Source organism: Pinus tabuliformis, chromosome 4_2 (assembly GCF_031772625.1).
Source record: "Pinus tabuliformis cultivar Carrire ecotype Pingquan chromosome 4_2, CPIR1, whole genome shotgun sequence".
Taxonomy (NCBI): Eukaryota; Viridiplantae; Streptophyta; class Pinopsida; order Pinales; family Pinaceae; genus Pinus; species Pinus tabuliformis.
This window is the reverse complement of record NC_142304.1, coordinates 592,812,196-592,823,889: the sequence shown is the minus strand read 5'-3', so window position 1 is coordinate 592,823,889 and position 11,694 is coordinate 592,812,196. Positions and strand designations below refer to the sequence as shown.

Here is an 11,694-nt window from a genome sequence, read left to right as displayed (position 1 = left end):
TTAGAAATAGATCCGTTGAATGATATGAACTCTCTATCCGCCTCCAAAAACACTGCATAAGGATCTTGAAATTCAAGCACACTGGAACTTAGCTCATCCAATGGAGTACTTCTCTTTTCCTCATACCATGCATGCAAACTTTGATCTGAGCCTTGTGACGAGACCCCTGCTGAAAATGACGAAGAAACTGGCTGCCAGATCAAATTCATATCAGCACATTTTTCAAGCTCACATGTAGTCAATGGAGAAAGATTTTGACTGCAAAACTCATCCAAAACATCAGCTATGGGATCATGAAAAACTTGAAAAGACTGCTGCAATCCCATTTCTATTGGTTCCATTGTGATTACATGATTGCCTACATGCTGCTCATCCTGTTCTTTAGAGATTTTACAAAAATTCTGCCTTATAAACTGAAATGCTTCGAAACAAAAGGGTATAGAATCTTCCTGCATCATCACATCATGTATTTCATCCTCCACAACTTCATCTATAATCTGACCTTCATCCTCAACATTAAAACTGAGTGATTGTTGATTTGTTATAGGTTTTTCATTTGAAGATGTACTATGCAATCGACCCTTCAAAAACTGAAATGATTCAAAACAGAATGGTACAGAGTCACCTTGAATCATTAAATCAGCTGCAATTTGACAATCAATGGCTTTCGAGGGTTGCAAATCTGAATATGAGAAGTCTTGAACAAAATTTTCATTGCCCTCAAGATGATCTAAATCAAGACTTGTTGACATTTGATTTCTGATTGCATGGTAGTTATCTCTGATGAACTGACATGAATCAAAACAAAAAGGCAAAGATCCTTCACTTACTTCAAAATTTGCTACACTTTCCTCGTCACTGTCATAGCTGATATATGATGGCTGAACATTGTATTCAAGCTGCTGAAAATGAACTTCTTCCTCCCACAAACGAGCTGCTGATTTGTCTGCAAGATTAGCTTCTGTTTGGAGAACATAATCATCATCATACTGATCATAATGAGGCAAATCATCACTATAAAACATATCATCAAGCATGCAGGTCATATCAACAGTTCTTTCTTTGCCAAGGTGATCCACAAAAGAATCATTATCAGATCTATGACAACTAGGATGGGAAACAAAATGTTTTGGATCAACAACTTGTTCTTCTTCAATCAGCGTGCCATGAACATCATAATCATTCCTTGGGGTGATCTTGTCCATCATCTTTTCCACTGCACTTACCAAAATGTCAAGCTTTACCTCTAAAGATGTTGATTCGGCCGGATCTATGTTTTTCATCTCTTCTTCCTTCAATCTTGCCCTTCGGATCAACAAATGAGCCTCTACACTTACTGCACTGTTTTGCATCTCGTGAAGTGTTGCAATATCCCTTTCTCTCAGCTGAAACTCCATCTCCGGATCAAAGGCACCCGGATAGTGCAAGAGAGCAGATCTAGGAGAAGGTCTTATATCAACTGGCATCGAATAATAAACTTGATTAAATCTGGCCGAAAACTGTTGTATTGTCTCACCTGGCAGTCTTTTCAACTGGTTATACTCTTCTACAATCAAGAAAAGGTTTTGAACGATCATCCACCTGTCGAGAAAAACTTTGACGAACTGCTGGAAATTTGAAATGCTTGCATCAGGCAGGGCTTTGAACCAACTCTTCACTTCAGCTTGCAAAGAAAGAGCAAAAAGCCTAATACTGACATCTTCTTCATCAACTTCAAAAAGATCTAGAAAATTCTCAAAATTCTGGACATGTTGCTCAGCGTTGACATTCTTACATTCACCATCAAACATCGGCAAGTATAGATCATAGTTTTTGGGGAAAGCATGAAGAACAGAAGGTAAAACAAGAGGTTTATACCGATCTGGAATTTTACAAGGTATAGGGGTATGTACAGCAGGTATAGAATTAGATTTGGTCACTTGAGGTTCATCACAAAATTCGGAAAAAGGATCTTGATCAAGCTCGAAGGCATGCAAATCTTTGGTTTTCACACTTTTCAAAGGGAAAGAATCAATTGCAGGCCGAGGATCTCTTCTCAAGCATAGTATACTTTGCAAAGCCTTCTTGACATTCGTGGGAAAAGAGAAGAAATAATTTATGATAAAGAACAAAATGTCTTGGATGAAATTCCAACTTGAATACCTGATTTTGCCATATTCTCCTTTCATGTTTCTGCTGGTCGGGATCATCCTCCAGTGGAGTCTTTGGATCTGATCTTCAAAACTGATTTAGAGTCGCCAAGTGAATGATTTCAGCCTTTCAAGTGTCTGATCGCTGTTCACCATCAACAATCAGATCTGAACTTGATACATGTACTGGGGTAAAATTCAAATGAAGTGCTGTATTCACAAGCTCACGGAGATTGACTGAAGCAGCGTTTATCTACTAACGCTGATGTAAAACAAGAGCGTTTTCGAAGGCTTCTGGCGTAACTTCAGGCTCCGTCTAAAACTTATGAAACAAACACATCAACCCACAAACAAGTTTGTTCTCCCCAGTATGGTCGCCACTATGTTAGCGCTTGAGATTTCACCCTAGGCTGAGGAAGGTAAACCTTCAAGGCAACATCAAACCATTTCACCTCGTAGCTAGCCCTACGGGGTATGAGAAGGCTCTCTCCGGTCAAACTCGGTAGATCTTTCAATAGGATGAGCTGACCCAATTAGGAACACTGATATTAGGCTAGTAAACTGATAAGGAGGGTTGATTTAAAGTTTTTTGGGGTTTTTTGGTGGCAATTGGAGGGAGTGCAATTCAGGGTGCGGGGATTGAGCTCAGTTTTTGCAGGGGGATCTTTGGGGCAAGGTAGGAGTTTGTGCTGATGCCTTTAGCTGAGATGGATGATCAAGGAAGAAAAAAGAGAAGCTAAAGAGGGCAAACAATGACTTTGAATCCTCTCTAGACAGTGGAAAACATAAACATTAAACAAATTTGAAAGCTGAGCATGGCAAGCATGAATTCAAACTTTATCACTTCATTTGTTTAATAAGCTGCAGTAAAGAAAGAGATGGAACACATAAACACACTTACAATTACAATAAGAGAACACACCATCAACACAAGAGTCCACAAGAATCCCAATGATGTCTGCAAAACCCTGGTCTTCCTTTTCCTCAAATTGCAGAGATACAAGTAAAATATACAATAGAGCTTCTCCCTCAAGAGTCCAACCATCAAAATGAGGATGAGAAGGCATCATATAGCTGATCTAACTCCTTTCCCCACCTCTAGGGGTCGAGCTCAGCTTCCTAGGAGCAGTTTGAACTAATTCTAAACTAAGAACTAGATAATAGGCAGTCAAAACAACTTGCCTCTAAAACTTAGGAAACTAATCCATGCATTAAATTTTCACTATTTACATCAAAGAAAGTTCTAGAAGTGTCAAAGGAGAGTAAATGCATCCATGTGCCATGAAAATTACACCAAAGTTTCTTATTTACATGCCCAAAAGTCATCCAAGAGTAAAAACAGTGTTTTGCTGGCCGAAATGGTCAAATCTGGCAATTTTCCCTGAGTGGTCGCGCCCCTGATCCTGAGTGGTCGCGCCCCTTTGAAGCTCTGGTTGAAGGCCTTTCCAGTGTCCAAATCAGGTGCAAGATAGCTTGTTGGAAAGGTCTGGGAGTCTACTTTCCAACCCAGGTGGAATTTCTGAATTTGGAGTTGATTTGACCCCTCAAAAATCATTTCTACCAAGGCAGCTTTCTGCAACTCAAAAAAGGGGCAGAAAGTCAAAATTTGCATGTATTTTGAGCTTTTGGAGGCCCAAATCTCCATAAAATTTGAAACCCATCCATATCCAAGTGTATTTTGTCATGAAAAATCCAAATATGTAGAGTTTTCCTCAATCTGAGCTGTCCCCATGAGTGGTCGCGCGGGGGGTGAGACCACTCAAATGACCAAAACCTGTAAAATGCTAAAAAATGCCAAAAATGCCTCAAAATCCTCAAAATTTCTTGTGTTTGCTGCTAGGAGGAAGCTAATGAGTATCATGGTGAGTAAGAGAGGCCTCAGCCAAGATACAGAGTGGGTTGGCCTTCTTCTTCCTCGAAAGAGCCTCGTTCAACCGCCGTTGAAAGATCTTCATCCATGCTTTGCAAACATGCATTCTTGCCCAATAATGATCCTTCATGTGTCTGAGCAACCTTTTGTCCTCGTTTGCCTTCTCTAACAGCCTCTGCAAGTGTGCATTCACCCGGATGAGCATGGACTCCCTCTCCTTGGGCAATAGGTCTCCGGGCCTCCTACGGTTGATGACTCGGTTGGTTCGAATCTTCCATAGCTCATCAAGCTCTTTGTCATCCTCTGTACCTCAACTTCTGTAGAAGATGAATGGTCATCACTTTGCTCACAGGTTTCGGTGTCTGACATGGTTTAGGAGCAAAGTGGACAAAGTGAACTCTTGTCTCTGCCTGCAAAAATACTGAGTTGTATGTTGTTTTCAAGGGGGACAAAATCATGAAGGAAATGTTAGGGGAGGGGATTTTTCATTAGGAAAGGGAAACATATAAAAACAGGGATTTTTAAGGGATAATTCACAAAATGTAACACATATCATCTCATCTTCCATCATTAGGAAATCATTTGCAAAGAAATACTTTATTAGGGAAAACATGTATGATAGTCATCAAGGGAAAGGACATGCATTTGCAACGGGAGTATAGGACAGCATAGATAGCTTGCTCTTTTGAGTTTTTGTTTTTCAATGTACATCATAAGGTAAACACTGCTTTTTCAAAGGATTTTATGTACATTTAGTTATAGGGGAACAAGGCTTCTTTTACATCTTGTCATAAGGGAAAAGGGATCTTAATTGAACAGGGATTTTAGGGAAGGGATAGAGAGGAAAACAGGGCTTGGGTTTTGGGGAGACACAACAATATTCTTTTGCCAACAATATTTACAGCAATATGTCCATTTTATACATATACACAGCTGCATTTTTCTTGTTTTTGCTTTGGATATGCACAGCAGTGTGTCTTCTATTTTTCAATGACTATGCACAGCAATATCTTTTTTTTTTTATTTGGTCATTTTGCCATATTATTGCTCTTTTCTCTTTTTACATAACATTTTCTTTATCCTTGCTGTGTGGAGGGTATTAGGGTTTGGGTAGAATACATGAAAGGGCATTAGGGTTTTGTAAAGGGATTTGGGGGAGGGATAGGGTTTAGGAATTTGGGATAGGAGATTTAGTATTTATTGCAAATGAGATAAGATATAAACATATTATGACATTTGTGAATTTAATAGGAAACAAGGAGGGAATAAATAGGGATTTAAACCTTGAAAAAAACATCAACCCTAGCATAATGCCTACATGAACAAGCAACTACCAATGTCTTCTTTCCTTACATTCTTGGAGGTATAATCACAAGCATGAGGATCCACAACCACCATCATCCAACAAAACAATTTGTAGAGAGCCTACCTCAACCCAATTTGCAAGTTTGAAGGAGATTTTGAGTGAGTTGGAGGTGATTTTGGCACTTACAGCCTGAGTGGTTGCGCACATTGAGAGGCCTGTTTGGGGGCCTTCCCGGTGTCGGAATCGGGCGCAGGATAGCTCGTTGGAAAGGTATTTGAGTCTAATTTCCAACCCAAGTAGAATTTTTCAATTTGGAGTTGATTTGACCTATAAAAAATCAAATCTCCCAAGACTGGTCAAAAAGTGCCCAATGAGGCTGCCTCAAGGAAGAGTGTTGTTGCAGTCAACTTTTGAATACCTTCCGCAACCCCAAATTGAGCTCATGATAGCTCATTGGAAAGATATTTGTGTCTAGTTATCATTTTACCCATCAAAAAAGTCATTTGGTCAACAAAGCTAGGATAAAACTTGATTTTCCCAAGGTCACTTCAGAGGTGCCTTTGATTCTCCTGAGGCAACGGTATTCTTGACATTTCTCTCAAACCATGACACCTGTGCAAAAAGTGAAGGAGGTTTCTCTTCCTTGGCATGTTTTGGACAAAAAAATCTCTCAGTTTTGTAAAATTCATCTTTGATTGCTCAGAACCATCATTTTAGTGAAACTTGCCCCGATGTGTGAAACAAGGAATTTTGTCGAAATGGAGTGAAATGAAGGGGATAAGGGGCTTCTAAATTCTTGAGGAAATTTTTGGGAGTAGGGAGGGATGTTAGGAAGCAGGGGAAAGTGGAATCTCAGAGATTGAGTGAGAGGAAGGGGTTCAAAAGAGTGAAACACAGGCCCAACCTAGAAAATTGCCAGGTTGTAGCTAGAAACTAGGGTTTGTGCAAAAATGAGGAATTTGGCGGATCTGAGTGTTGGGAAGTGTTTGATAAGGTACATTAAGGATAGGGGAAGGTGTATGAACATCAGGAAACAAGTTTTGCCGATGATTTGTCCGCCCAAGAGAAACTGCCTTCAAAACCCTAAGAGAGGGAAATGACCTTGCTTGGCACAACTGAAGCATGAAAATGGTGTAAAATGACTCATTAGACACTGACATGATAATGAAAACCCTATGAATGATGATAAACTCAGCTGAATGGTGACATGGACTGACATTTGGGCAAACCCTAGACCTAATGGCTAGTGACCAAATTTTGCTTGAAGACTCACTGAAATGACAAAATTTGACTTTGACACTTTGAGACCACTTTGTAAGAGCATATTTGATCACTATAGGAAGGCTGGAAAGACTGACACTAACACAAGCAACATTAGTTGTTTTATCTACTATTAACTTCAACTTAGAAAAGTAAATGCTAACCGACATATAACAAAATTCTGATTAGAGACCCGTTTCACTTGTCAGATGAGTCTACCGAGGCTGGGGATTTTGCACTAGACCCCAATATTTCACTCCTCTTCATATCCTATATGCTTTGCTCGACCCTTACATTAATACCTTCCATTGCTTCACTCGTGCCGCCGACTGCTCTTGCTGTGGATTTCTTCCTGACACCATGCCACTTGTTGTCGTTGGCCTGCCCACCCTCTCGCTTAACCCCAAGCCTTCGTCACTCTATTCCATCCATGACCACACCTGTACTAGCTCGGTGCCCTCCTCTGCCCTACCATGTCCTGCGTGGTGCCCCACCTGTCGTCGCATCCTCTCACATCCCAATACCCCATCTGTCCTTGGGCCTAGGTGGTTGGCTTCTGGTGCCTCTACCTCCCATCCCCTTTGGCCCACCTCGTCTATCGTCTCCCCTTCTCCCTTGCCACACCCCGATCGGGGGTATAAAAGAACAATATATGAGTTAAACATATATACTATTTAAAAAAATGTAACAATATTCTTAGCCATGGAGATTTACCACCACTTTATTATGGAATTTATTTTAAAATACAATGGCTTATCAAAATAAATATTATTAAAATTTATTATATTATTTTATGTGTAATTTTACTAAACCAACCTAGATCCATCTTAACTTTAGATCTACCATGTGTCAAGATGGATCAAATCTCTTAAGGTGCAAATGTCAACCTAGATCCATCTTAACTCTAGATCTACCATGAGTTGAGATAGATCAAATCTCTTAAGGTGAAATTGTCAACCTAGATCCATCTTAACTCTAGATCTACCATGAGTTGAGATGGATTAAATCTCTGAAGATGAAAATTAAGATATATATATATATATATATATATATAGATATATATATATATATATATAGATATATATATTCACATACCCATGAAAACATAATAAAAAAAATATTTATTATTGGAATTAAACAATGCACGAATATGTACTATTACATTGACAAAATGATAGGTTCTGTACGCAATACATAATTCCTATTTACCTTCATATAGTTATGGTAATTTCAAAGATTTGGTTTTATGATTTAATACAATTTATCCCACCTTACAATGCTGGTCAGAGGAACCGTGGCCTCTTATACTCCATTTTGACGAGCTTCACTTTTCGGTGATTGTTTATCTCTACAATTAATTTTTCTGGGTAACGTGATTGCCCCGGCCTGGCAGTGGGATGAATCTAGATTCCTCCATTTCTCTCCAACTGGCCCTCTTAGCCTCGATTCTCGTTCTTCATCTTACAGTTTCTATTCCTGCTCACCATCGGACGAATGAGGTCGTTTGCGTTTTTTGATGCCTCCGCTGCATGTCTATCTCCACGACATTCACTATGTTGGGTTATTGTTGCTCCTTCATGGTGAGAATGGTTTATTGCTCTGTCTTTTATTGTTTCTCGGCATGGCTATTCTATATGTAGTTAGACGGTTTATTCCTCTAGTTGATGCATCTGTTTGTTGCTGGGCCTGGCCTCTACAGGATGGTGGATTTCTACACAATGCACAGTCTTGCAGAAACCTTGCTCGACCCATTTTGCGTCTCAGGTAAGGTTTCATTCTTAAATCTAGAGTTTTAGTTGCAGTTTTTGTTATCTTTCTAGGATAAGTATCATTGTTTATTCCCCTAGGAAAAATCATAATTTCATTAGTAAAAAGAAATTACATTTTGTAGATGCATGTGAGCATATTCCAGAACATAACAGAGACTTGTCTGTCATCATCAAAAACTGAGATAAGCATTCAAAAAATTGTTACCTTTGTTCCACGCAGGGAGGTAACAATGACTGTAATATACTGTAAGGAAATCAACTATATATAAAAACTGAAAAGTCTATCAGACGATAAATATATACATATGATTTTAACCATAATCAACAGAAAATTAAACAGTGATATCCATGAAAGGCTGGTGGTAGTATTGATAGTGTTCTCCATCTCGCTGTTCCCGGATCATCCAGATGCCCAGATCCCTGTTCGTTGCTTCTTTGGAAAGGCTGTCAGCAGCTGTGTTCTGCTCCTTGAAAATGTGTTTGCATGCAAAAGAGTTAGAGGATAAAATCAATCTCAGTGCCTCATCCAGTATATGTCTCAAAGTAAAAGCAGAGCATCTAGAGGTTCTATTCAGCTAATCACAAACAACTTTAGAATCCCCAAATAATTGTAGATCTCTACAGTTTTTCTCCAATGCAAATAGTATGAGGGATTTAGCAGCTAATAATTCTGCAAAGTTATTTGTGCCTCTTTTGAATCCCATGAACATGTTGTATAAATGATGTGGGCTGATATGTAGAATGGCCCCCCCACCACATCCAGTCTCTTGTGTAGCCCCATCGAAATAGGCCCATGGCTTGCTGTGATCAATTGATTAAGGAATTATAAGTCTATGCCTCAGGGGAGATGGATCCTCTAGAATGAGGGAGTAGTCAGCGAAGACCTTGGCTGTGATCATAGTCCAGCGAGGGGGAAGGTTCTGGAAAATCTGTTTATTTCGGGCGATCCAAATGGCCCAGCTGATCAGAAGAGGTATGTTACGCTGCTTGGTGGCTGTGACAGAGGTAAACCAATTCTTCTAGGCCTCTGAGATAGATGCACCAGTCCAATTACTTTGTGGAGTAACAGCAGGTAAAATAATATTCCATAGCTTATGTGCTTCAGAGCATTCGAGGAACAAGTGTTGGACTGGTTCGTTGTTGCATTTGCAGAGGTAGCACCAGTGAGGTCCAAACTGTGAGCGCTTGAGTAAGTTATCACCAGTTGGAATTTTGTTCCTCAGAATAGACCACATAAGCAGCCTGGTCCTTGGGGGGGGGCCTTAAGCTTCCAAAGATGTTTCCACCATGCTTCAATGGTCTGTGGTTTTCGGGATTCTGTCAGCATTAAATATCCATCTTTGGGAGTGTATCTCCCTATTTTTGAGAGGACCCATATGATCTCATCTTCTCCCTCAGTAATACGGATGTGTGCTTTAGTAAGTGCCTGAGTATAATCATCCCAGAGCTGCGCCCATTGAGGTGGGATATTTAATTGGTGAGCAGATTTCCAGGCCTGATGTAGAAAGGTGGAATTTTCTCCATCCACAATATGAGCCAGATGAGTGATATTATTATCCTGTAGATGATTTGTGAGTTCAATAGGCAGCCTGTGCATGTTCCCACATCCGATCCACGGGTCTATTCCAACTCGTACTTTATCTCTTGAGTGGATTCTCCAAGTAAGTCCAGCTCTGATGGGATCCAAAGCCTTAATCACAGCCTTCCAGATAATTGAAATCCTTGTAGTGCTTCTTTGGGGCCTCCTGATCCAATCCAATATCTGCATCGGGGCAATGTATTTTGATGTGGTCACCTTCGACTAGAGGCTATCAGTAGATACTAAATGCCATCCAAGCTTAGCAGCCAAAGCAGAAGAGAAATCGTCAAGTTTCTTTATACCCCATCCCCCCCATTTTTTTGGCAAATTAAGGGCATCCCATTTGACCCAAGAAAAAATCTTGCCTGGCTGGCTTCCCTTCCAGAGAAATCTGCAGCAAAGGGCTTGTATTCTGGTGAGAATACCCCTAGGAATCCAAGCCAGTGACATCCAATAGATAGGAGTGGCTTCCAAGACACTCTTAATGAGAGTGAGTCGGCCAAATCGAGATAGGTATTTGAAATACCAGATATTGAGTCTTTTCTCCATTTTAGAGATGAGCCATGTCCAATCTGCTATCTTGTAGCCCAAGGGCTTCAACTTATACCCCAGGTATTTCAGGCCATCTTCAAGACTCAGATGAGTGAACCGGAAGCGATGAAGTGCAAAATGGATCTCGTGTTGTGTACATTCAACTACAGTCAGAGTTGATTTAGTATCATTAATCAGCATACCTGTTGCCACTTGAAATAAGGAGAAAGTGGCTTTAATATTAGTAAGATCACCAATACTGCCATTGAGAAATATCATAACATCATCCACAAAAAGAAGATGTGTGAGCATACAATCATCTGAAATTTTAATCCCCTGTAGTCTACCTCTTCTGTGCTCATCCTTAATAAGCCTATTGAGTCCCTCCATGACAAGGAGAAAGAGTAATGGTGAAAGCGGACAGCCCTGTCGCAAACCTCTTTCAGAAAAGAAGAAAGGGGATGCACTTCCATTTATCAGGACGCTGAAGGGAATGTTAGTTATACAACTCATGATCCATTTGATATATATGAAGGGAAAACCCAGGTGGGTTAATAGCATTCTAATGTATAACCAATTAACTCTGTCAAATGCCTTAGATAAATCAACTTTAAGGATCATACCTTTGCATTTCCTGATATGTAGGGTATGTAATACTTCCTGTGCAGTGCCCACAGCCTCATGAATCTGTCGATCTTGGAGAAAGGAAAATTGTTCCGGAGAGATGTGTTTGGAAAGTATGGGCCGCATCTGGTTGGCAATGATCTTTGCTATAATCTTGTAGATGCAGTTGCAAAGAGAAATAGGGCAATATTCATCATAGGAGGATGGGTTATCGGATTTAGGGATGAGCACAATGAAGGTAGAGGTGATGGATGCCGCTATATTTCCACTGTTCCTTGTGTCCTCGATGACTCTTAGCAGATCTTCACCTATGGTTTCAAAAAAGGCCAAATAGAACTCAATTGACCATCCATCAGGTCCAGGGCTCTTGTCTCTTTTAAACCACTTCAAGGTGGCCTCCAGCTCACCCAGAGTAACCTCTTTAATCAGATCTCTTTCCTCCTCTTGCTCCACAAACCATGGAAAATGTTGTGCAACTCATATGATGTCTGCCAGATTTGCTTCCCGAGGGGCACTATAAGCTCTTTTGAAATGAGAGGTTGCCAGCGAAGCCAATTGCGGAAAGGTGTTGACAGCTTGTCCCTGTTCATTCTGAAGCTGCCATATTGTATTTATCACTTTCCTTC

General features: G+C 40.2%; 1 protein-coding gene across 1 annotated transcript; it reads right to left on the bottom strand.

Annotated features, from left to right (window-relative positions):
• Positions 1 to 10,135: 10,135 nt before the first annotated feature.
• On the bottom strand, positions 10,136 to 10,834 carry LOC149170690 (uncharacterized). Its single transcript, XM_089425692.1, has one exon. The coding sequence runs from the start codon at positions 10,832 to 10,834 to the stop codon at positions 10,136 to 10,138; it is 699 nt and encodes a 232-aa protein (XP_089281818.1).
• Between the last annotated feature and the right edge of the window lie 860 nt (positions 10,835 to 11,694).

What these genes read in the sequence shown, in the direction of transcription:
- LOC149170690 (XM_089425692.1), bottom strand. Translation starts at nt 10,834, where the DNA reads ATGGAGGGACTCAATAGGCTTATTAAGGATGAGCACAGAAGAGGTAGA.